The 27145-nt window shown below is 47.0% G+C and overlaps 1 protein-coding gene across 6 annotated transcripts in view; it reads right to left on the bottom strand.

The window, feature by feature from the left end:
* Positions 1-2181: 2181 nt before the first annotated feature.
* The window catches only part of alad (aminolevulinate dehydratase), a 31071-nt gene continuing 6107 nt past the window's right edge, over positions 2182-27145 (bottom strand). For all 6 annotated transcript variants that reach the window (XM_059994403.1, XM_059994401.1, XM_059994398.1 and 3 more), the window contains 9 exons: positions 22739-22835; positions 21419-21554; positions 18273-18356; positions 15722-15810; positions 14591-14646; positions 13794-13881; positions 7892-7978; positions 7180-7309; positions 2182-3267 (listed from right to left, as the gene is read on the bottom strand). In XM_059994403.1, coding sequence (XP_059850386.1) covers positions 3206-3267; positions 7180-7309; positions 7892-7978; positions 13794-13881; positions 14591-14646; positions 15722-15810; positions 18273-18356; positions 21419-21554; positions 22739-22835 — 829 coding nt within the window. In that variant the 3' untranslated portion in view covers positions 2182-3205. The remainder of the gene's footprint in view (positions 3268-7179; positions 7310-7891; positions 7979-13793; positions 13882-14590; positions 14647-15721; positions 15811-18272; positions 18357-21418; positions 21555-22738; positions 22836-27145) is intronic.

The following is a 27145-nucleotide window of genomic DNA, read 5'->3' as shown; positions in this document are numbered from 1 at the left end:
GACTCTCTCAGTAAATATGGCTCTTAATTATTAGATGTGCCAAGTCAGCTGAACAAGAGCGCTATGTCCGAGCACCACAATGAGTTTATCTTGAAGCAGAGCCCTCCACCTCTCCCCTTGGTCCACTCAGTGGCTTGAGAGCCCCTCTGGATGGAGCACCATTGCTGGAGTGTCGGGTATGAGCCATGTCTCCGTGAAACGGAGAACACAGTAATGCCTCATTTCCCTCTGATAAAGCAATCTTGCCCTTAGGTTCTCTACCTTGCTCTCCAGTACACTGGCCAGCTGGGGAGAGGTATTCACCTACCCCATCCCATTAGTCAGACTTGAAGTCTGTGCCGGCAGCTTGCAGCGATGGCCACCCTTCATCTGCTTCGAGGTGCTGTACCTGCATTGCTAAAAGTCAAGCTCTCCGAGTCCTTCAGGAGATTGCAAAAATGCTAGAGTGTTCTAACGGTTCAAAAGCAAGTTTGTTAAAGAGAAATTACAAGCTGCGGATTGCAGCAATAGCAGTTCAGACAGAGGATGTCAATGTGAGCTGCCCGGTAAAGGTATGTCGCCAGCGCCATCTTGAGGTTGGTAAGTAGAATTGAAGTACTGGTACTTGAGATAACAGGTGATTTGGCACTGATGGTAGAGAAATGATGCATCCCAATAATTTCTGGCAGAATGTTGTACCCATCCTCTCCAAGTTTATTGTAAGGGAACTAATGGCAACTGTCATTGGGGCCAGAAAATTAAATTCCATTGTACCCAGTTATATACTCTTCCAACTCAGAATTCATTAATTTTGCTCTAAGAGTAACAAACTTCTTCCATGCTTTCCCTCAATTCATTAGTATATGGACTATTCCATAACATTTAGAAATTATATTTCTTCTGCTCCCTCATGAGAAAAAGGACCAGTAGCCAAACCTGTGTCCCCTCTGGTTGATGTTCTGCCGCAATTCCACCATCCCACATCCCAAAATACTCAAGGCCACAACGTTTTGTGGCAGAGTGTTGCATCTGGTGGAACAGGGGCCTCACACCACCGGAGATCCAGATTCAGTCCTGATCTTGGACACAATCTGTCTGGTGTTTACACATTCTCCGTGACCGCACGGGTTACCTCTGGGTTCTCTGGTTTCCTCCTACATCCCAAAGAACGGAGGTTAGTATGTCAATTACCAGTATAAATTGCCCCTAGAGTGTAGGTAAATGGTAGTTCCTATGGGAGGGTTGAAGAGAATGTGGGGAGAGTAAAACAGGATGGACACAGGATTAGTGTAAATGGGGAGTTGATGTTCAGAGTGGATGCAGAGGGTCAAAGGACCTGTTTCCATGTTGCTTCAGTCTACAACTCCAGGCATAGAGACTTTAATGACTTGGAATCCTTCAAGTATGTTGACCACTCATCAATGGAACTAGGTTACGAAACTCATCACACAACTTTGCAGTTTGTCTTCTTTTGCTTGTTGAATTGACATCCTTCATATACATGAGGAGCAGAAATCTTCAGTTGTTTGTCAGTCTTTGTAATTTTACATTGTTTCTATTGCATTTCTTTGTTATACTAAGACCATAGACCATAAGATATAGGAGTAGAAGTAGGCCATTTGGCCCATTGAGTCTGTTCTGCCAATCATGGGTTGTGAATGCCTGTGAGAAAATGTATCTCAGGGTAGTATATGGTGATACACAAGTACTATTATAAGAAATTCATTCTGAACTTTGATTTTACACTGAAACTTTAATTGCCAGTTCTGGTCCCACCAGATACAAGACACTGCCTCAATGCCTGAGGTGTAGGAAGACATGAGAGTGCTACATCGTCTCTGGGATTGCTCAGTGTTCACTGTGAAACAATAGATCTGAGATGACTTGTTTGTTTGCAGGAGTTCTCTGTAATGTACCTAGCTTGTGACGTAGCACCTCTCCTGCCCAGAGTCTGTTGTTACCGCACTGGCCCCACCTAGGAAATCCACAGACTGAAGTGGAACTGAGTCATCCCTGACCACAGGGGAGATGCCTCAGGATCAGTCGGAAGAGACTCTACAGGGAGAGTAATCCATGAAGCAGCTGGTCTTCAGGTAGACATCAAGCAGCTGATAAAATTGAGTAAAAACAAATTTCACAATAACAACAAACCTGACATTGATTCTGAATTGGTACACATCAATGGACACAAAATACACCAGCTAGCCAGAATGAGTGTTTAATCTATAGACTGTTATACCAGTTTATGAAACACCATACAATTTAAAGGAACAATTCTCTATTGAGCTCCAAACAGAACATAATTTTTAGTGTTTGTTTTATTAAAACAGAGGATTCCACTTCATTCATTCACAGGGTTTCACATACAGATTGTAGTCCTAAGGCATGTACCCACAGAAGGGTCAAGTTCAGGAAGGCACCTGGGCAACCATTACACAGTACATTAACATGCCAGTCACATGATTTACTGACAATACCTTCATACTCATTCATTTTTACAATCCCTGAGGTTCTGTATATTGAAATAATCACAGATTGTTTGCAAGATCAGATACCTGCAGTTTTTCAGTTTTTTTATTTCCATTCTTTTCCCCCATTCTTGCCCCTCTTATCAGTTCAAATACTTTCAAAAAATAGTATTTGATGGGTTAACAGGGCTTAATACACATTTTTCCGGAGGGGCTAGTGACTTAAGCTGCCATTCTCGACGATGATGTCACCGGAACCTTTTCACCTGCAGTCTTTCAGACATCGCAACGCACACAAAATGCTGGAGCAGCTCAGCAGGTCAGGCAGCATCTATGAAAATGAGTAAAAAGTTGACGTTTCAGGTTGAGACCCCTCGTCAGTACCTGCTGAGAAACGTCGACTGTTTACTCATTTCCACAGATGCTGCCAGACCTGCTGAGTTCCTCCAGCACTGTGTGTGTGTGTTGTTTTGGATTTCTAGCATCTGCAGATTTTCTTGTGTCTGTGGGCTTTTCAGACATCATTCTCTTGGCTCTTTTATATTTTCTTTCAGTCGGATTCACCCCAAAACATGATGCAAAGATCCGATAGGTGCCAAACATCTGTGAAAATATACCTTTGGTGAACACAAACGTTCCAGTTTAAAAGTTGTCCCTCTCACAGTCAGACAGAGGATTGGAGCAGGTTGAGGGTGAGTGGAAGAGCAGACTAATATTTCTTCAAAACCCAGTATGTTCTGTGCTCAGGAGGAGCAGCATCAAATGTCCTTCAGCCAGCTCAGGATTTGTGGCACGTAGTACGTGATGATGATGTCAGCACCTGCAAGATCCGGACAGAAGAAACCACATATCAGAGGGAAAGCTGTGCTGTGCACACTTCCAGTGGACAAAGAGGGTGGGGTATCAATGGGACCATCTTTGGGTGAATGACCAGCAAATGTACACTAGAACCAGCGTAGCTTAATATGGACTTGCATTTAATTGCGCACCAACACTTCAAGAACGTTCAGGGAAGTCTCCACAGAGCCCCTTAACCAAGGCCAACCTCTCCCCCTCAAACACCCAAGTTAAGGCAGCTCCCTACAGACCTCCATAATCCAGGGCTGCACTGTTCCATAGACACTCCATTCCAGGTGCAGCACAGAACACGTCACCTGGGGCAGTCCCCAGTGAAAACCAATAGGAGGCTGTTCCTATCAGGGCTTTCTTTGCAGGTGGCTAATACCCAACATCAGCAGGGCCAATCATAACAGACCGCTCCTCATACACACCTCCAGATTGGTTCCCCTTCAATTCACATCGGAAAATCCCTGCTTGTAGCCACACCGTAACAACCTGGAACTTCTGGACTGGGATGATCCTTAATGCAACGCTCTAACTAGAATGGCCCCCACAACAATGGAACACATGCAAAATGCTTGGAGAACTCAGCAAGCCAGGCAGCATCTATGGAAAAGAGTACACAGTCGAGGTTTCGGGCTGAGACCTGCCCGTCATCAGGTCTGGAAAGAAACAGAAGACTTCTCTTTCTTTCCAGTTGTGAAGAAGACTCGTTTACTCTTTTCCACAGATGCTTCCTGGCCTGCTGAGTTTCCCTAACATTTTGTGTGTGTTGCTTTGGATTTCCAGCACCTGCAGACTTGCTTTGGAGTCCACAACAATGGTCCACTGCACCAGTCCTAGAAACCAGCAAAGGCGCTAAGAGTGAAATGCTGTGGTCACCCGTCTTGTAAAGACACTGTCCAGAGGAAGGCAATTATAATTGATAAGAGTGACCAACTTACGTGTTTGCACTGTTGGTGCAAAACAACAAATTTCACATCATACAGGACAGTAGTAACAACCTGATTATGTTTTTGTGCTTTCAGTCAGCAACCACATCAAAGGAAGAAGTAGAAAGGGGTGAATAGAGTTGGTTAACAATGGGGAACGGTGACTAGCGGTGCAATGCTAGGGCATACCATCTGTCAAGGTGGGCAGGTGAGCTTTGAGAAGGATGCAGAGTGACTGGTGTGAAGTTGAGGTAGAGTTGGTGTAGATAGATACACTTGTTATGAATGTACCACAGCTCTGAGGGGCCGAAGGGTGCAGGGTAACCCCCTCCTTTGTGAGAATCGCAGGATCGCTATTGATTTGGGTCAGGAGACCCAAGAAATGAGAGAGAGAGACATGAGGAATGTCTTGACCCCCCCCCCCCCCGGCGATATAAAGCTACGGGAAACGGCCATTGTCTCTTGGAGACGGACTTGTGTATTACAATACTGTGCTACATGGAAGCCCTCAGGCAAAGTGGGCTGGTTGAGGGAGGGATTGCATCACCCCCACCTGATTGACATCCAAGACCCTGGGAGTCAGGATAAAAGAGGGTCTGTGGGAACAGCCCCTCAGACACACCAGAAGAAACGCTAGCGATCCCGTAATAGCGGAAGCCGGTGGGGAGGCCACGTGCGTTCGGTTCCATTTGCCCCGGAACCGGTGCCCTTTACCATGGAAAAATGGCTTTTAGCTAACAACGGGGAAACCAACTCCCAACGACTCAGAAGGATTGGCATCATGAAAGGACTGGGCAAGTTTAACCCGTCTTTCTCTCAAACCCAAAACGCTGCAGCTTGAACGAACTAACAGTGACTTATATATTTCCATCGGACAATACATTATCCCCTAGACAACGATAGAGCTATTTCTTATTGATTATTAGTATACCCGTGCTTTTAGATTTAGTATTGACGACGTATATTATCTGTATGTTTGCACTGATCTTATGTTTGTGTATCTTTATCAATAAATACTGTTAAAAATAGTACCATCAGACTTCAACGGACCTCTCTATCTTTGCTGGTAAGTGACCCAGTTACGGGGTTCGTAACACACTGAACGGGCAAGCAGATAGTGAGAGATTGGAAGATGTTGATGCACAGGAGGACTTCAGTGTGTCAGTTCATGGACCAAAATATTTTGTTTCAAGTCGAAGACTTTTCTCTCATATTTAAAACTAACTTTCTTTCTCTCGCTTTCCCAATTTAGGGGGGCTCAGACCTGTAAGCCTGACTCGTGTGTCTGTTCCCACTGATGTTTCCAGCACTTCATTTTTTGTTTCAGATCTACAGCTGCTGCCACCCTCTGATTTTCAGCTCAGCACAAATGCAACTGGGCCGAGCCCTGTGGTTACAATGGCAGATCAAAGGTTGGGGAGTCCCTGGCACTCCAAAGCCTTTCACAAGGCAGAAGGGAACACTGCCACCTTGCCCGCACGGGAGCCACTCGACAACCATCCTGGACAAGGGCAGCTGGTGCACTGAACCATACCCACGGTGACATCCACAAAGCACCACCCCAACCTGGAAATACATGCACGCCCTTGGTTCTAAATCCAGAACTCTGTGCAACAGTGTCACGGAGGCCCCTTTGTCAGATGGACCAAAATCATGGCAACAGCTCACTGCCACTCTTCTGGGGATGGGCAATAAACGCAGACAACCCTTAAATGACTAAGAAAAACACCCCAGTGGAGTGGCCTCCTACAGAAGATGGCCACACCCAGGGTCGACACTCTCCCTTGTTCCTTAGGGAAATCCAATGTTCGCTTCCTCCCCTGCCCTAGCCACATCATTCACCAAGTCTCTTCCCAAACCCCTGGACCATCCCTGCTCCCCTTCTGGGGTAAACACCCACAGAATTCTCCACAGCGATATAAAGGGATGGAAAAGCTGCCCGGTGGGGATGGAGTGAGAGAGTAGCTTGAGTATCCAAAAGCCTCGAGCGTGTGATCGAGGGCAGAGCTGATCTAGGTTTAATTTCTCAGGCTATCGTGCAGTTTGATACACACTTGGCAAATCTCAGTTTCAGAAATCTGTCTGGGAGCGTCTTCTTTCCAAATCACGTCCGCAAACCTGGGTCGTGAAATTGCCTCAGTGGTGGGTGTGGGCAGATTGGCCCTGTGTGTGTGTGTGTGTGTGATGACCTCATAGCCATGTAACCGGTCACCACTGTTGTCCAAGTTCTCAGACAGAGTGACTGCTTTTCCTTGTCAGAGGCACCAGACCGTGATCCAGCAGCATCAGAGAGGGGACTAGAGATCTCAGGGCCAGACAACTTTGACTTTGCGCTGCAAAGCTGGTCTGGCGTTGTCTATAGAAACGGTGCAGTTGGAACAGCTCTGCCATCAGATTTCTGAACGGTTCATTAATTCGCTACCTCGCTATTCCTCCTTTGCACAATTTAGTTATTTTTAAAATCACAGTTTATATAAATTTCTAATGTCTTGAGCCGTACTGCTGCCACAAAGTAACAACTTCCGGGAAGTATGAGTGATTTTGAACCTGATTTCCGATTGTCCTTTTTAAAGAGCTACAGGTACTCATTTCCAGTACAACCACAAGCAGCCAAGTGGAGTCCTGCATCACAAGTGATAATGTGGTTCATCGAATACCCAGTCCCTCACACGCCTGAGCAGACACCAAGCTTTCTCTCTCTAATGCCCTAATTCACACATTGATGCAGAATTGAGAAGGGGACTGCCCCACTACTGAACTGCTCCTTGTAAACTCACAACATGGTCAGCTCCAGCAGCACAGGGGTAGAAGTGGTATCTGACCTGCATCCCAGGATTATCAAAGACAGGCTTCATCGTGATCACTGGTTGGTGCACAACATGCTGATGCATTGCTGGGATCCTGCCTGGTGCCGGGTGCGAGACAATGGAAGAAATGCTTAGTTAGGTGAAGAGTACTACCTGCCCTCCTGAAGCTGGTCAGCGCCTCCATCACGGCTGTCTTGAGATTAAATGCTCCAGCTTGGGCACCATGCCACAGCATTGCAAACTCTCCGGAAACATGGTAAATTGCTAGTGGGTGACAGGGGTACTGAAGGAAAGGTAGGAGGGAGAACAAGTGAGTGAGTGTTAGAGAGAAAATGAACAAATCATTGACAAGCGTTGCTTAGTTCAAACCAAAGTTACATTCTAATACAATCTGCTATCTTCCCTCAGACTTTGTTTCACTAAGTTTCTGCTTTCTGCAGGCAACACATAGGCGATCCAAATGGGATGGGCTTCACTTATCACCAGCGATAATTCCCAAGTGCAAAGCTGGAACAAGTGGAAACAGCCGATGGGAACCTGGAATGAAAGTTGTGATGAATCTTCACTGTAATGGGGTGAACGAGCCGATACGACAGCTTACCTTTAAACCTCCCTCCATTGCTCCCTCAACAGAGGGAAGAGGACTGTTCTGCACTAATAGGCTGACACACAAGATCTCTCCGTCGACACAGACACTTAGATCAAATTCAGGTCTGCACACCTTATCCCGACTCATAGATTTATCAGTCATAAAGAGCTCATTGGGTGCAGCCACCCTCAGCTGCTTTCTTGTTGCACAAGATGGCTCTCCCCTCCCCTCCACCTCTTTATGCTCCATGGGTAGAGGGAACCTGAACCCACTTACTTTGTTCTTCACCTCTCGGACCATGTCCAGGTAAGGCATACCGGGCTTGACCATCAGCATGTCCGCCCCCTCACGCACATCACGGTCCTGCAGCAAGGTGGCAAACAGTGTCACTTCAAGTTATCCATTTACACGGAGCCAAAGAGGCAAAGCAGTAGTCACGTTCACGACTATCAGTGGGCATTTGCTGTGTACAACCTCCCGACTCGGAGAGCAACAAAAGAACATGTCTGAGTCTGCGCCAGAGATTACCGAGTCTCCCTTTCTCTTCACCGTCTACACCTCGGACTTCAACTACTGCACAGAGTCTTGCCATCTTCAGAAGTTTTCTGAGGACTCTGCCATAGTTGGATGCATCAGCAAGGGAGATGAGGTGGAGTACAGGGCTACGGTGGGAAACTTTGTCACACGGTGTGAGCAGAATCATCTGCAGCTTAGTGTGAAAAAGACTAAGGAGCTGGTGGTGGACCTGAGGAGGGCTAAGGCACCGGTGACCCGTTTCCATCCAAGGGTTCAGTGTGGACATGGTGGAGGATTATAAATGTAAAGAGGGTTTCTTCTTTTTGTTAACTAGCAGGAATGCTAATTTACTGATAATGAGAATGGTATTCCTTTGTAAACCAAATGGGGATTAATGTTCTTTCTTCTGAGTCTGTAAGCTTTTGTTGACGGGCTTTTGGGCAGATCGCTGCGAGGGGGTCGAGAGAGAGGACGCAATGCTCTAAGCTGGGCGAGGATCGGACCCCGGGTCCCGAGGCCGGGAGATTCTCCGAGGACGTGGGGGGGGGGGGGGGAAGATGAAGCTAGATGTGCTTGGTTGACCACTCGGAGGGTCCTGAGCTGTTTGGGAGAGGCCGAGGAAGACGCTGAGGAAGGTGGACGTGTGCTGGACTGCTCGTAAGACCACCGGGGTGGTCCCAGGTGCGACGGCCGGATGGGTCGATTGGTTCATTGATTGAGCTCCAACGAGTGCACTAAACAGACTGAACTTTGATAAGTTGGCGCCTTTTGTTTTTTACCTTGTATATATATATATATATATATTGTATTGCCTACTATTTTTTTAATTTTAGTAAACTCTTTAAAGTGTATTTCATAATGGTATTTGTTGTGGGTTTGATACTGTTGGCGGGCGCGAGGCATTAACTCGATTCTCACAGCACCTGCGTATACGGGAGGTGGGTTGGAGAGTGGCTGGATCTCCTTTTTCCCCTAGACATATACCAGCCTGTTGGGTAAGGGTTACATTGTGGGGTGCTTGTCCGGGGTTGATTTCTGTGGAAGCTGTGTGATCAGCCTCTTTAAATTGTGTCTGCAGGGAAGAGCTGGTGTGCCTTTGTGGGTGTGCGATTGCTGGTTATCGCTGCGTGTGTGTTGGGTGAGTGGCAGTGCTTGGCTGAGGGAAAGCGACAGGGACGGGTTGAAAGTTTGAGTAGGCGGGCTGGTGACTTTGTTAGAACTGTCGGGCGCAATTACCTCGAAGTGACCGCTGCCAGTTCTGGGAAAGTGTGTGAAAATGCGTGTGGTTCGACTGGAAGTCAAATGCCGCAGCTGGGGGGCTTATCATATCCGTGGCAGGAGATTGGTGGGAAGTTTTTAGGGTATCCCTTTTTGCCTAGGGGGGCAGATAAATTGCTTGTGGTGCCAAGGGGATCTGTCAAGGGGATCAGTTGTTCCGTTGATTCGAGAGGTGTCGGTAAACTTAGAGGAGGCCCAGTGGGGAAACGGCTTGGGGTCTCTGGGGGAGCACGTTCCCAGCAATGTACCAACAAACTCCCGAAAGGAACAGACCCTATTCCTGAAGGCTTAGAGGGGCCATGCGCACAGGTGTTGTTACGGATGGATGGAAGTCAAGTTAAAGCCATCCTCGGCACCAGGGCGCCGGTTAAGTTGCTGTACAGTTTGTTTCATAACCGTTATTGGAAGCATTTACCCTTGACGACATTGAGGACACTGGAGATTCGGGGTACCAGTGCCGGTGATTATCCAGACGACGGTTGTTGGTCAGTGAAAATGGAGTTCTTGGAGGCAAATGTGGAGGAGACTGAGGTTCATGAATCGTTAATGCTGATGTGTCCGGACCCTGTTGAGACTGGCAGCGTTTCTGTTCTAGAGAGAACCAATATCCTGCTGGTGCGCTTGGGGGCCTGCCTGGAGGAGGCGGGTGAGCGCTGTTTGGAGGCATTGTCGATGCACCCAGAGTTTCGAGCTGCTTGTGCGGACGTGTGTAGCAGCATTGGGCCGATACCGAATTCAAACAAGAGCCAGTGGTGGTACAGCCTAGGGGAAGTATCTGAGGGTGAGACCCTCTTAGTGGACGCTGCGAAATACCACGAGGGAGGGGAGCTGACTGCTGAAGACACCTCGGAAAGAGAGAGGTTGCGGCGACTGGCCCCTGAAGCCGTGGAAGACGTAGGCAGCGTGTGTGTGGATTATATTGCGTTGAAGAGGCGCACTGTCAGTGACCAGAATATGGCCCTGAGGGCCTGAGAGGCGATGGCCTGTCTGAGTGGTGCGAAATGGTTTAAGGTGCTGGATCTGAGGAGTGGATGTTGCCAGATCCCGATGAGTGGGGCCGACAAGGAGAAGACGGCCGTTATAAATTCCCTAGGAGTCTTCGGGTCCGAAAAGATGCCACAGGGCATATCTGGAGCCCTTGCAACCTTCCTGCTGGGCAGGTGGAAGACCATAGGGGATGTGGAGGTGTTTGGAGTTTTGGTGTATGTGGATGATCTCTTGGTGTTTGGATTTGCCTCAGGAGAATATGAAGTGAGGTCGTTGCAGGAGCAGCTGAGAACTACCGAGTTAAAGTGTTTTCAGGACACGTGCCAGGGCTGGCGAAGGTCACAGCTCGTGAGTGACTGTCTCTATGGAATCAAGTTTGAAATGAAGACGGAGAGACTGGAGAAAGCGATCTGGAACCAGTCGGAAGACTTACAAGTTGGAGAGAATGAAGTAAGTTGTCTGACTGAGGGTAATAGCAAACTGAGAACCCGGAGAGGGGAGTTTGCGGAGGTGAAGAAATTACAGACGAATCTCAGAAGAGAGAAGCGGAAGCTTGAAGAGAACCTGAAGATGACCATCGACAGTTCAAATGAAGTGCAAAACCTGAAAGTTGATCTGGAAGAAGTCATGAGGAAGAAAAAGCTGGAGAGAAGTGCAGTGAATACTGAACAGGAGGCTGAAGAGACTGCGGGAGCAGTGCAGGCCACGTGTTTCCGTTTGGAGATCAAACAGCAACTACCGATCAAAGGAATGAGGAAGAATACAGATTCGATGGATGATGTGCTGGATGTGTGGTACATGCTGCCTTTTGCTGACTTTCCCTCGATTGAGGAAGACCTTTGGCCCTTCTCCCATTGAGTCAGGTGTAGCGGGGAGGGTTAGCTGTGTGCAGTGTGGGGCATGAGTGAGAGGTTGAGAGAGGAGTTGGTAGTGGGCCCAAGGTATCCCCAGTTGTGTCCGAGCCTGAAGGGTTTAGGTGAGGGGGTACGGAGGCCTCAGAAGGGTTAGGGAACTCCCAGATAGTTGGCCTAAGTAGCGCCTGAGGAACAGGGCGTGAGGGTTACTGTGTGGGGAGGAGATGTCACTGTTTGTGCTTGGGTTACGGTGTGTTGGCAGGAAAGGTGGCGAGTTATTTAGAAGTCATGAGGACATGACTTTTATTTGGTGGAGGGAGAGTGTAAAGAGGGTTTCTTCTTTTTGTTAACTAGCAGGAATGCTAATTTACTGATAACGAGAATGGTATTCCTTTGTAAACCAAATGGGGATTAATGTTCTTTCTTCTGAGTCTGTAAGCTTTTGTTGACGGGCTTTTGGGCAGATCGGCGCGAGGGGGTCGAGAGAGAGGATGCAATGCTCTAAGCTGGGCGAGGATCAGACCCCAAAGGGGGGTCCGAGGCTGGGAGATTCTCCGAGGGAGTGGGGGGGGGGGGGAGATGAAGCTAGATGTGCTTGGTTGACCACTCGGAGGGTCCTGAGCTGTTTGGAGAGTCGAGGAGTTCGGAGGGTCCTGAGCTGCGAGTCGAGGAGTTCGGAGGGGATCGAATGGTGGCCAGAAGACTTCAGTAATTGAGCTCCAATGGTTGTGCACGAAGTGGTTTGGACTTTGATAAGTTTGGCACCTTTTCTTTAATTTTCTCTTCATATATACTGTATCGTTATTAATCACTTAGTTATAGTAACCTTTATAAATTGTACTCATTTAATCGCATATGGTGTACTGTCTGGTTTTGGGCGAGGCGGGGACATCACACAGCATCCACACCAGCTGATTACCCAGTTTGGCGGGGCCGAAGGCTGCTCCCCCTAGACAAGAACGAGCTGAGCGAGCCTGAGGCGACCCAGGGAGTTACATAAATACCTGGGGATACGATTGGACAATAAACCGGACTGGTCAAAGAACACTGAGGCTGTCTACAAGAAGGGTCAGAGCCGTCTCTACTTCCTGAGGAGACTGAGGTCCTTTAACATCAGCTGGACGATGCTGAAGATGTTCTATGAGTTTGTGGTGGCCAGTGCTATAATGTTTGCTGTTGTGTGCTAGGGCAGCAGGCTGAGGGTAGCAGACACCAACAGAATCAGCAAACTCATTCGTAAGGCCAGTGATGTTGTGGGGGTGGAACTGGACTCGCTGATGGTGGTGTCTGAAAAGAGGATGCTGTCCAAGTTGCATGCCATCTTGGCCAATGTCTCCCATCCACTCCATAATGTACTGGTTAGGCACAGGAGTACATTCAGCCAGAGACTCATTCCACCGAGATGAAACACTGAGCGTCATAGGAAGTCATTCCTGCCTGTGGCCATCAAACTTTACAACTCCTCCCTCGGAGTGTCAGACACCCTGCGCCAATAGGCTGGTCCTGGACTTATTTCCACTTGGGATAATTTACTTATTATTATTTAATTATTTATGGTTTTATATTGCTATATTTCTACATTATTCTTGGTTGGTGCAACTGTAACAAAACCCAATTTCCCTCGGGATCAATAAAGTATGTCCGTCTGTCTGTATAATAAAGCCGATTCTCGATCTCACAATGTGTCCCCTTATGCCTTTGTTGCTTATTGTTTTCCTGCACTGTACTTTCTGTGTAACACCGTTATTATTTTACCTTGTACTACCTTGCATTGTTGTAATGAATTGATCTGAATGGACGGTATTGCAAGGCAAGTTTTTCCGCTGTGTCTTGCTACATGTGACAATAATAAACCAATTTACAACCCGAATCTGCCAGAGAGCACCAGACAATCAGAGCTGCCCTGAAAGACACAGTGGGCTACTTGCCAACTCAACTCATCATCATGGTCTTTCCATGACCAGGACTGACCTTGGCAAACTTTTCTACACAAGTGGTTTGCCATTGTCTTCTTCTGGGCAGTGTCTCTACTAGACGGTTGAGCCCATCCATTATCAATACTCTTCAGAGATTGCCTGCTTGGCATCATCGTCACATAACCAGGACTTGAGATAGGCACCAGCTGTTCATACGACCTGATCCCATGGCTTCACGTGACCCTGATCGGGGAGCTGAGCGGGTGTTACACCTTGCCCAAGGGTGACCTATAGGGTAGCAGACCGAAGAAGCGCTTTACACCTCCTTTGGCAGAGACGTATCTCCACCCCCACCAACTACATTTGTGCAAGGGAATAGTTAACTCACACCACATGGCAGCACAGTTCCTTCACCGGGGAAGGATATAACCTGCAGCTGACACCCAAGCACACTACTGTACTCTGCAGTTAACTGTGACTGACAGTGGCATGGCTGCGGTTTACTGCCCAACCTGAACTTGTAGCTATGAAGATGCTCCCGTTGTTTGCAGGATGCAGACGCACTACGTCTACATAACCGCGGCTCAGCAGGGGGTCCCAGCGTGCTGACTGCAGGCTTTGACTTACCACAGCTCGGATAGCGAGTCCCCTGGCACCCGGAGGCAGCTGGTAGCACTTGCGATCTCCGAAAGCTGGCTTTGACTGGGCAGCATCTCTGATGGGGAAGGACATGAATCACACAACCACCAGTTCCAACGTGCACAAAAGGCCCATGTTCCCCTATCCTTTTTAATATATCCAGCTTACTTCACCCTCCACTTCCTCCCCCAAAACACGTCAAGCAATTGTTTCCCGCAGCCCACGCGATGGTGTAAGGTAGGTTAAAAACAAGAACAGCCGGCACTGGGAGTTTGGGCAGCAGCTGAGCCAACATTCCTCACCTCACAGCTGCTGCTCGGTCTGCAGGGAGATTACTGCATTTTCTACCTTAGTTTCAGATTTGCAGAGTCTGCAGAATTCCTGCTCCAATTCCTCTTCAATTAGATCTTTGAACTGGCACCACCCACCGTTACACTCGTTTGCTCACCCTAAACACACGGGCTTTCTGTGTCGACACAGTTACCCACAGCACCAAGAAAAAGGACAGGGACAGGTTGGTGCTGAGTGGGAAGATGCATCCATACTTTTTGAGGAGGGTGGAGTGGGGTTGGTGCAAGTGGGGGGATTGCCGATGCCTCTGCTACTGCTTGTATGTGGGAGGGGGTACACTGGGGTTCTGATGCTTCTCCCATTCATTCTTTGGGGCTTTTTGTTCTGCGGATGTCTGTGAAGAGTAAGAATTTCAGGCTGCATACTGTATACGGTCTCTTGATATTAAACTGAAGAATGTGACTGATCAATCCTGTGCCAGTCAGTGAACTCACCGGAAAGGTCCATAAAAACAGGAAGCAAACTTTGCACTGTAGCTCATCACTGAAACCTGGTGGAAAGATTAAACTCAGGTTGAAGATCTGACAAAATTCAAGTACATTTTATTTCAAACTCCCATCACCTAATTCTCAGCACCCCCCCCCCCCCAATATAAAATCTCCACATCCCAGTCGCTGCTTTCCCGTAACACCAGCGCAGGAAGGTCGCACCCTCAATTTGTGCGGAACAATGTTCTTGTTTGGAATTGTCGAAGGGGTGTGTGTGCTAGGCCGAGTGTGAGAATGGGGACAAACTAACAGGAATTGCAGTCTCCAGTCACTGAGTTAACTACAGTGGCAGGTCAGCAGCGCAAGCTGTTGCTTGTAAGGTGCAGCTCGAAGAGGCGAGCCCCATGAATCACCCGGCGACAGGCTGAGAACCCATGGTCAACTAGGTGATGAGTCTTGTACCTCACCTCAATACGAGAGAGAATGCGGATACTGGAAGTCTGGAGCATCACACAAAAAAATGGAGGAACTCAGTGGGTCAGGCAGAACGAATGGAGGGAAACGGGCAGTTAATGTTTCAGGCTGATGGTACGTTCCCCCCTACAGGTGCTGCCTAACCCACTAACCAGCAGGATGTGTGTTGTGTCTCATCGACATGTTCTGGGCAGGTGGACAGAGGAATCAACATTTCAAATCAATCAGTTTATACTCTAATGTTTGAATACTGCGGGAGGAAGTCAGTGGATCAGGTAACAACTGGAGAAGGAAATGAACAGACTGCATTTCCAGTTCAGAATCTTCATTTTCCAGTTGAAACACTGGCTGCCTACTTCCCTCAAGAGACGCTGTCTGACTCAGAGTTCCTCTACAGAGTTTGTTTTTATTCCAGAGTCCAGCATTTGTGGCTTCATCTGAAGACTGTACCACCAGGAGAGAACTCTCAGAATGAACGAACAATTCAGGAAACACCCAGTATTTCTGATGAAGGCCCTTCAACCTGTTTTTCCTTCCATAGATGCTGCCTCAGCTACTGAGTGTTTCCAGTATTGACTACTTTTAGATCAGCTTTCCTGCACTGATTTTCATTGATAACTCTACACCAAGCTCGGAGCTGGCTCTGAAGTAAAAGAGCTTTACCTTGTTTCCCAGTTCATTGGAGACAAGTGCCTGCTTTATGGATCCAACTCTGCCATCCATCATATCCGAGGGAGCTACAATGTGGCATCCTGAAACGAGAGTGGCCATCAGTTCTTAGTGACCCCTCGGGCACTTGGCAAAAAAGTTTTCCATGAGTCTAGGAACTTCACTGCTGCCTCCCCCACCCTCCCACAAGTTTACTCTAACAGACAAAGGAATTCTTTCTGAGCATCGTGGTGAAATAACATAAAGTGCTCAAAGCTGCCTGGGCACTGAAGACGGAATGTACATTAGGTCGGTGGATTAAATTCTGATCCAAGTTCCTTCTATGAATTAACATGAATTTTGCTGATTACACATCTCTGAGCAACAGTTTATTTAACACACTCTATAAATGATAGAACTGAGTACAATCATTTTATTCCCATTGAAAATTGGATTAAGGCTGTCCAATTTCATTACATTCACTTATCCAGGCTGGGTGAATTCATGCCTGGCCCTGAGGACACTGTGCCAGCCTCCTGGAAGAACTGGGAGGCTTCTGGTCTCAAGTTGCCAGAGGTCAAGGCACGATTCAAGATGGATAAATCCTAATGCAAGAGGTGGAACTGAAATTCCATGAACTGGTTGGATTGCTACAGGTGGACCTTTCATCTTCCTGTAACTTCCAACCATTCTCTCTACAGTTTAAAGTTAAAGATATAACTGCCAAACCCTTTTAACTGAATTACCAAATAACCAGATAATTTGGATGACTAATGTCAGAATAGGTTTCACACCCTGACAAGCAGTAACCTCCCTTACAAGTTCAGTCCTAAATCTTCCATCAGTAATGTCTCAGAATTCACAATCTGTCACACATTATTTTTCTATAAGATAACCCATGGGGAGGGGGGCAAGTTCTGAAACCCCCCTTACCTTCTCTAATATGCTCTTTAAAACTTCCCTCTGCACCGGGTTCTAATATATCAATGTTGTCATATTGTGTTTGACCACATTCCAATGGTGTTTCAGCTCGTGCTGGTATTAGTGTCCCTTCCAGTAACGTCCCCACCCCACCCCAAGTTACTGGAAACATATAGTAGGTCAAGGCGTCTCTTTCAATACAAGGGAGAGCTTCTTCCCCGAGGCCAGTGAATCTTCGTAATTCTTTACCCACGACAGCTGAACTGCTGTGATTAAGTAAATTCAGGGCTGAGATAGATTTTTCGTTAACTGGCACAGAGAAAGGAAAAATAGGTAATTTTCAGGTTGGCAGATTGTAATCAGGACTGGAACATCAATTATTTACCATAATTTAGACAAATGTACAAGGTTTCACATGATACTGAATTAGGTAACAAAGACAAGGATAAGGATACAGAACATGAACAAATTAAGTGGGAAAAGCAATGTCAGATTTTGTATAACAGAGAAAATGTGAAGTTATCTATTCGATGAAAAAAATAAAGAAGTATGTCATTGAAATACCGAGAGAAGAGAAGGCTGGTGTTCAGAAAGAGCAGCATAAAGGGTCAGGTGCAGAGCAACTCACAAAACGATGGAGGAACTGCTGAGCAGAGTTACTCTGGATTTCCGCCATCCCAGTATCTGTTATGTCTCCATTGATGTGCAGAGACAGCAGATTATTAGGGAGGAACATAACACTTTGACAGGAACTCTGGTGCAGGGTTCCCAACTGATCACCCCTGGGATCCCCTGGGATATAGCTGCTGTCAAGGCAGAACAGGAAAGGTCAAAGTTGATCGCTGGAATGAGAGGATTGTTTTAGGGTGAAGGGCTGATCTAACATGCTTTGGAATTCTGAAGAAAACGAAGGGGAGTTGGAAGGGTAGATGCTGTGAGAGTGTTTTCCTCACTGGGGTCCTGGAACTTAGGACACAGCCTCATATACAAAATTGGCTACTCATCTTGGCAATACGGGAGAATTTCTTCTTGGAGGTCAGTAAACCTTAGGAATTTGCTACCCCAGACGGTGGCTGAGACTAGCACATTCAAGGCTGGGGCTGTCTTTTGGGTTGCAGATGAATGAGGGATAATGGGGGGCCAAAGGGGAACGCAGAGATGTGGCCAACTATCAGATCAGTCGCAATCAGTAGAACAGACTTGAAGGGCTAAATGGCCTCCTGCTCCCGTTGCTTATGTTCTTATATCAGGCAGCATCTGTCAACTGAGAACCACCATTAAATGTCAAAAATGTTTCATCAGACCACATTGTTCTGATGAAACATTATTCGTAACTCAGTCAGGGATTTCAGACTAAGTTTACTGTTCGTTGAGCAGCTGTGGCTGCACAGAATTAACCACAAAGTAAATGACTTGTACCCTCAAAACCAATCTCACCACCTCACTGGGTCAACCTTCTGCAAGGTCACTTTGCATTCTGACTGAACACCACTGCACGCTGGGTTACACAGTTAATTTTGGACTGCTACTGGATTAAAACTGAACAACAATAGAAGACGTTTCCAGGTCCCCTTGACCCATCAGCCTTTGTCACTTTAAACATATAGCTTTTGGAAAAGTTACAGCTCCTGACTTTTGTGCTCACCTGCCTTGGCGTAAGCCAGTGCCACCTCCGCCAGCCTACGGCAGCTGGCTTCATTGTTCAACGTCCCATCCTCTCGGAGGATCCCTAGAAAGAGAAGAGCGAGAGCCATTACCCCCTGGCACTGTTTCCATTTCCAGAAATGTATCCCTCAACAGCTGGCTGCCAATGGTGTGAGGGAGAGCACCATTGAGGCAACAGGAACCTCGTGGAAGGAGACGATCACAGTTGTGCCTATCACAGGTGGTCCCTGACCCCAGTGCCTCTCAGCACTGTCTCGGAGCCTGATACCCCTAACCCAGCACATCAGCGAAGATTAATTATCAGCATCAGAGCACCGCGGGCAAGACCAGCATTTATTGCCCATGCCTAACTGCCCTGAAAGGAAAACGGTGAGGCCGCTACTCGACCTGGATGATACACCCGTGCCCATCGTTGGGATGGATATTCCAGGATTTACACCCAGCGATAATTCAGGAGCCGTGAAATATCTCCAGGCCAAATGGATGTTCCGTGGTAGGCATGGATTTGATGGGCTGCAGGGCCAGTTTCTACACTGTGATCTCAATGACGGCGTGTGAATTGGAGGAATCTGCAGGTGCTGGCACTCGCTTGACTTGCTTCCCTTCTTGGAGGCAGAGGCTCCCTGTTTGGGAGGTGCTGGTGGAATGCCCCAGGCAAGTTAGCTGCAATGCATTTTGTGGGTGGAGTGGTGGAGGAATAAACATTTAGGCCAAATGAACACTGCCAATCAACCAGGTCACTTTATCCAGGATGGCATCAAGCTTCTTGATAGGTGTTGGCACTGCAGTCATCGAGGAAAGCGGAGAGTCTTCCACGACACACCTTTCAGATTATGGAAAGGCGTTGGGACGTCAGGAGGGGAGTCACTCGCTGCAGGGTACCAGCCCCTGACCTACACTTACTGCTAAGATAACCATGTGGCTGGTCTAGTTGGCTTCCAGTCAATGGATGTTGATGGTGAGTTTCTCAGTAATGGTAGTGCCATTGAGAGTCAAGGGGAGGCGATTAGATTCCTTATTAGAGACAGACATTGCCTGATATCTTGTAAAGATCCAGTAGAAGTTCTGGATCTGAGTTGGGTCTCTTCCTCTTCAAAACATTTCAACTCACTACTCCGGCTGTCACTCACATGCGGTTTGGCTCAGACACAGTTCCAACTCTGCTTATTGGAGTCAGACTGACACATCCTGTGCATTATGACTGGTTGCGTTGTGGTCTGGTATGGCAATTTGAAAGTGCATGAACATAAAAAGCTGCAGAGAACACAGTGTTTTCCAGTTAATTAGGACACATCGGGACCAGTACGTTTTGGCCCAAATAAGCAGTTGCTCCAATTAGCTGAAATATCATGGAAATAGTTAAAAAGGTATAAAAAAATCAAGCTACCATTTAAAAGAGTAACAAATTATGTATTTAAATGAAATGCGCAATAAATCAAGAACACTACCAAAGCTACTACAGTGCTATAAAACTGTGTATTAGTTTCTAATAGTTACCAACAGAGAAATTCTGCTGCATATGGGGTGTCCATGAAGGGGTAGCACTTTTAGTGAAGGGGCTTGTCCAGTCCATTCTGTCAGCTCACTCAACTTTGTTTCTCACCAGACACCCACCTCTCACCCGTGGCTCCAAGCGGCTGTTTGCTTGTGACGGCAGCCACCCCCCCGCTGCACCACTTCAACAGGTGGGTTAAACTGGGTGAGGGCAACCAGCTGATCTCATACCCCGGTGAGACAGGGACACACCTGTCCTAGCATCTGAAGTCAGCTCTGGTGGACTGGGCGAATGAGATCCACCAACCAGGAAGGCGGTTCCACGATGCTCTGTGGAGAGTGAGGGGCAAGACAAGGCACAGGAGGAGTCACGGTTGTCCACCGTAACCAAGGAAGACCTCAGTTTGGGATGACTACATTTACCACTGGTCCTGGACTTCCAAGGTTGAGAGAGTGGAAATGCCCCAGTGCAATGGCCTTTCCACTTTAACAACTCCTCCACACAGGTTTCACTGTCATCGGATAAGACAGACAGCCAACGTGCTGCTGTATTCTTTTGATTGATGGTAAGTGAACTATATTAGTGCAGACACCTAGCACAGACAATGGACTGCCTTCATACAATGCTTTCAACGATTGCATCCTCCAAATCTTCATTTTCAGATGATTGTCGATACCTTCAAATTCTCCATAGCTCCTAACTTGTTCCTAACTAAGAAGTGAAATAATTTTCTTTTCACTCTTGGCCGTTTTTGGCATCTCCAAGCCCGAATGCTTGAAACCGCAGTGAGAAAAACAGTTCTGAATTGTCTTACTGCTTATTTATCAATAACTCTCAGTGACTAAAATCACTGCTTTTTTGAACACAAATGCACACAACTGACACAATTTAAGAATTATTTGCTCTAAGCACAGTGTAGTGTCTAACAGCCACACAAGTCCACACGACTGACACTAGCTAGAAACCGTTTGGCAATAGTCCCAATTAAGCGGCATAGTGTCCAAAATAAACGAAGAGAATCCTGGCTATTTTCTCGATGAACTTATTCCAACTATATGAGTTATATGAGTTATTCCAACTCAGCAACTAACCCTGTTGAACTGATTGACCAATTAACCGGAATCCATTGTAGTTCACTCAGCCCAATACATCGAGGCAAACTGCTCCCTGCCATTGGGAGTATCTACAGGAGGCACTGCAGAAGGCAAAATATCTATCCCCAAAGATCCCGCCATCTGGGCCGTGCCATCTTCTCACAGCCACCATCGGGAAGAATGTCAGGACCCCGGAGACACACAACACCATTCAAGAACAGCTACTTCCCTTCAATCAATCAGTTCTTGAACCAACTGACACAAGCCTAACCACTACAAGTTTAGCACTGCCATGACTGCTTGGATCACTCTGCACTGAAGTGAGTTTTGCTTTTTATTGTTCTAATGGTGTTCTTTCTTGTGAAATGTGCACATAGTTTATATGTAATTACATTTTTGTTATGATGCTACATACCGTGACGCTGCTGCACCTGGGCACGCATTACCTGTGTACAGGACAATACTCGACCTTAACTTTGTTACTAAGAATCAGAAAGGTGGAGGGGTCTGAGAAAGGAACCCCAGCTGTTGACTCACCGCAGTGCCCGTGAAAGGTGTACGGACAGAGGCAGACATCACATGCAATCACCAGACCTGGGAATGCGCTGCGCAGCTTTTTAACAGCCAGGATGGCTGGGGTCTCCTCCTGGTCTGCTCCAGACCCTCTTTCATCCTGTCCAGGAAACACAGCTCAGTAAAAGGCAGCGGTGGCATTCACCAGTGACCAGCTTCAGTCTGTTGTTATCACCTGATGGAAAACTTAAACAATGTAGAATACACTTGCAGCTATGTTCAGTGAAGCTCCCTCTACACTGTCCCATCGTTTACTCCTGGGATAGGAGCGGTACAGTTATGTTGAGATCAAAGCTCCCTCTACACTGTCCCATCGTTTACTCCTGGGATAGGAGCAGTAGTAATAAAGAGAATGAAGCTCCCTCTACACTGTCCCATTGTTTACTCCTGGGATAGGAGCAGTACCGTTATGTTGAGAACAAAACTCCCTCTACACTGTCCCGTCGTTTACTTCCAGGACAGGGACAGCACGGGCTGAGATGGGATACAACTCTCTCTGTACAATCTCTGAGACAGGGACAGCACAGACTAAACAAAGACTTTCTCCAGACTCCCACAAAGTGCGCTGTAATACATCAGTGAAACAGATTGTGATTACCAAGGAGTATGTAGCAGGAAGGTGATTAAAATGAAAGCTATGTTGTGCCAAAATCACACTGAGCCCAGCTTTAGACCACCACCCAGTGATCTGGCGGCTGCCTCATCAAGTGACCGAGGTAACCAGCCATCAGGTGACGGCACGTGAGAAAGATCACTTGGAACAGAGTCTTCATCTGACATCTTCTATCCAAAACCTCCCTGCAGCAAAATCAATTCTCCTTCATCAATAAGTTATGACAGGTTCCTTGTGAAACCTTTCAGAAAATTCGAACAATCAATGTATGTGAAGATCTCAATGCCCAGCCAATGCTTGAGGAGGAGATAGTCTGTCTCCCTGCTCTTCCTGGGTTGCTTCACCAGCGGCTGACTGGCGATGAAGATACCCGGGATGCCCAAGGGCTGAGCGCAAGTCACCCAACCCTGACTTTGGAATAACTGTGGCTGGGTCTAAACTGTGAAACTCCGTCCCCAGCAGCACTGTAATTCACCAGCAGGACTGCACTGATCCAAGGAGCTGCCTCACCCCCGCCTCAATTAGGGACATGCAATAAATACTGGCCTTGCAAGTGATACCCAGATCCCTAAAACTACACGTTAAAGAGAAGAATGATGAAGAGTGTAAAGACAGAGCCTGACTCCTGGAAAGGAAGCTCACGCTTGGTGAAATGGTACTTTGAATCCTACCTTGGCAAGTTTAGTTGGAACACCAAAGATCAACACACAAGCCAGACCCTGGTCAACGAGGGGTCGCAGCATCCCTTCCAGCTTATTGACACCATACCTGGAGAGGCAGACAAGACAAACAGCCTCTGGTTACACCACGTCATTACCGTACAACCATCACACCCCAGGGAAAATGATGGAGGAAGCTGTGCAGTGTACCCGACCTGCCTGCTGTCTGAGACGTTATAATGACCAAAAGCACAAGGCAACCTGGTTTTCCACGTTCCCCTTGAGAGATTCACACACACACACACACTGTATTGAGGGGCAGGGTCAGGGAAGCTAGGCACGTCAGGCGTGGCGCGGCACAATAGCGCAGAGGTTAGCGTAACACGTTACAGCACCAGTGATCGCGGTACAATTCTCGCTGCTGTCTGCAAAAAGTTTGTACATTCTCCCTGTAACCGTACGGATTTCCTCCAACATTTCAAAGACAAACAGGCTGTGGAACACAGACCATAAGGCCAAGCCTGCCCACCATTTAATATCATGACTGTTCTGTGCTGGTCTCAACTGTGCCATTTCTCCCTATTCTGTCCAATGCTTATCCACCTCAATACTTCTAATGACCCATCACCCACTGGGGCAGAGAATTCCACAGGTTCACCACTGTCTGCAGGGGGAATTTCACCTCACTTTTAAATGACTGTCCTCTTATTCTGTTTAAAACTCTCACAGTAGTGAAAACATCCCAACGTTCACCCCATCAGGTCTCCTATCAGTTTAAAAAATGTCTCCCCTCATCTGTCTAAACGCCAAGGAATACAGGCTCCAAAGAAACAAGTCGTCCTTGCTCATACTGTCTCAGCCTCAATTCCATGTCCCATCTGTCAATTCTCTCCCAAAAACACCGAGGAAGCCTGATCTCATAACTGTAACTCTCCATCTGAACCTACTCCACTCCTTCTCCTGCATTCTCACCAAAATTACGTGCAGAGTCCCAAATGTGGGTGGAACCAGTACTTTACACATGACCCCGAACCTTTTGCACTCTGTGACTTGGTTAATTAAACCAATGCCCTCTGAACTAACTTATCTGACTATCCTGTGACCTGTGTCTCCAGGATCCCTTCGCTCCTCACTCCCACTCTACTTGGAAACCACTGTTTTCTTTTTAAAAAAATAATACTTTTTAATAAGATTTGTACTTTTTAAATAATCTCATGTATCTTTCACCCTCACTGGCAGAAAGTGGTATAGCAGCTAAACAGTTTAACACCTTTCTCATCTTTCATTGGCCAAGTACTAGCCCGTTACCCACATGACGTAATTGCTTTAATTATGTAGCCTATTAACTAGTTTACTCCTATCTGAGGAACTTCTCATCTTATCTATAAAAGTGATTGATTTTTCCATTGCACCATCTTTGTTCCTTTTGTTTTCATATTCGTTCTACCTCAACATCGTTTCTCAGCTCTTTAGTTTGCTTAGTATCTGTATGTTTGTTCGTACTCTAAAATAAATGATCATTAGAATTACGCCTGCTCCCCATTTTTGACCCCCGGAAGAACCCTAACAGAGATCCAAAAGCCCTATTGCAATGTCTCACACTTAGGCAAACGGAGTTCCACTTTCCACTCCTGTGCCCCTTCACTAGTCTGTCAATACCTTGCTGCAGCCCAGAACTTATCACTGTCAACCACACTGGCCAGTCTGGTTTCATCAGCAACGTTCTTCATCACAAGTGGAAGATCTTGATATGTACTGCAGGAACAGAGCCTCTGGCACTCCACTGCACACAGCCTTCGATTCACTATAATTCCCATCTGCCATACCCTTCCTTTCCTCACAACGAAGCAAACTGTTGCCGGAAACTGCAGGGTGCAGGGAAACGGGGCCATCCAGGAACCGTGTAAAATCAAGAGTTAATTTTGTAGCTCTGTTCGGAATAGCAGAAATACTTAAAACATTTTTATTAAATATATTTACATAGTAAGCTTCCTCGCTGCAGATTTCAGTTTATCTCTCACACCAGACTGCTGAACTAATCCAAGCATTTTTAATTTTGGACAAAGGTCAGTTTGCCAGGCCTTGAGCTCTGTGTAATGGGACCGTTATCACACTGGCAGTGAACCACATGTACAACCTAGAGTCGCGCAGCTCGATAAGACTGCTCGGCCACAAGGTTTCTTTGTCTGAGGGGAAGGACAGACTACTGCTTCAGCGTCCACGCCTCTGTGCGGAGAGAGACAAACCAGGAACCCCCCACCCCCAGTGCTCTATCAGCCTCCACACAGGCAGGCACTTCGGCTGATGGGGCGGGTGTGGTGGAGAATGTTCAATCTGCTGCTTAGTTTCCTCAACGATGTGACTAAACGTGGTGTTAATTCATTTGTTTTATATAAAACTACCTACAGCAGCAATTCCTGATTCCTACCTTTTTCCTGTGGAAAAAGAACATGCCTCCATGGTTAACAGAGGTATTTCAGCACAGGGGGTAAATGCTGTCCTCACTGAGGATGGGAATGTGCTAGGTTAGTCTGTGCTAGTTATGATTTGTCTGCTTTTTGCTTGCAATGTGATTGTACAATCATACTGTCAGGGTTTCAATTTAAAACAAATGCATTTTTTGTAATACTGGCCATCTCTCTTAAAACAAACAAATTAACATCACATTTATTCACAGCAAGGATGCAAATCCCAATGTTCTTCAGTTCGTGAAAAGTGCCGCTGTGCTGAGCCAACGCAACTGATTAGATCATAAGTAGCAAATGGAATGCCCTGATGACGGGTCTCGGACTGAAACGGCGACTGATTATTCCTTCCCAAAGATGCTGCCTGACCTGCTGAGTTCCTCCAGCATTGTGTGTGTGTCAGAAGTGCAACATCTGCCTTTAAAGTTAGAAAGCGAGTGAGGTTTAGTTATAGCGGTACAAAGACGGGGACTGACGTGTCTGGAGCTCTCTGGGCAGCGAACGTTAGAGAATACACAGGCCTCAAAGTGAGGGCAGCACAGATTCACCAAAATGCTGAAAGTGCTCCCCATGTTAAAATGTGACAAGTTACTGAAAAAACGCGAAATAGTCATCTATTGTTTGGAATAACATAAAATACTGAATAATTCCAGCATTTTTAAACGAATCACAAGGGGGGACAGACAGAAACTTTACCCTCTAATAAAGGTTTGTAGAGAAAGACTGACGGAACTTTCGGAGTCAACACTGGGAAGGTCCGAAAGCCAGGCAGAGGATGAAACACCGCACGTGCTCACAGCCACTGACCCAAGCCTGATGGATACTTGCTAGACAAGGGTACTCAAGAGGCACAGAGGCAAGGTGAGTGAATGTAGCTGGAAATCCCACCTTACTGAACATCAGAACATGTTCAATAGGTACATTTAATATCAGAGAAATGTACACAATATACATCCTGAAACTCTGTTTCATGTTGGAGGGTCTGAATGAATACGTTGTGCTGAGTGGCTGCAGTGGTAGTGAAGTCAGGACTCGTTCTGCCAGTTCCTCAAACCTGGCTCTACTCCTGACCAAAATTCTGTCAATCTTCACAGCTTTTGGAGGGCAGAGAATCCCAAAGATTCAGCCCCTCTTTTAGAGAAGAAATTTCTCCACATTTTTATCTGAAATTGCCCACATCTTTCTTTTTAACAAAACTACACCTGTGATTCCAGATACCCCCATGAGATGGGGGGTGGGGGCAGCTTTTTCTGAGCATCGATCCTGCTAATTCTCCTCAGAATCTTACCGTTTCAATAGATTGCCCTTCTTTCTCCTAAACCCCAATGAGTACAGTTCCAAGCTGCCGAGCTTTTCTTTGGAACTCATTTCAGGAGCAGACTTTGTGAACCACCTCTCCAATGCTTGGATGCTTTCCCTTCATAAATAAGGTGACCAAAACCACCAGCAGTGCTCCAGGTGGACCCTGCAGTACCGGTGAGTTCCACAGTCCCATTACAATCATCCTAGATGCAGGGCCACTACTAAACAGCTGTTTCAAACTGTCGCTGGCAGTTTTGTTAGTTGTTCAGACCTGCGGCTACAAACGTGCAGGATGACAGGGCATTGCGTCTGGAGGGGACGGGCAGTTTACAGTATTGAACAAGAGACAGAAAGGAGAAAGTGGCCTCACTATACATGAGAGAGAAAGAGCTTCACCTTCCCTACCCATTTTCTTGCAAAGAAATATTAATAATTTCCATCATCTGAATAGGCAGAGAAACACAAGCTGAGTCCTCCTGGCTTATAAATGCCCGACTTACAGACAGCCTGTGTGGGTGAGACCGGTGGGATGGACACTGGATGCAGGCTCCAACACGGCCAATAAACCTGCCACTTGCAACTTAGCTTACGGGCGCACTTCAGACCGTGAAACAGTCCTTGGGAAGGGAGCCCTGCTGTAACCCAGGGCCGG

Source organism: Hypanus sabinus, chromosome 18, assembly GCF_030144855.1.
Source record: "Hypanus sabinus isolate sHypSab1 chromosome 18, sHypSab1.hap1, whole genome shotgun sequence".
Classification (NCBI taxonomy): domain Eukaryota; kingdom Metazoa; phylum Chordata; class Chondrichthyes; order Myliobatiformes; family Dasyatidae; genus Hypanus; species Hypanus sabinus.
This window is presented reverse-complemented; position numbering and strand designations above follow the sequence as displayed.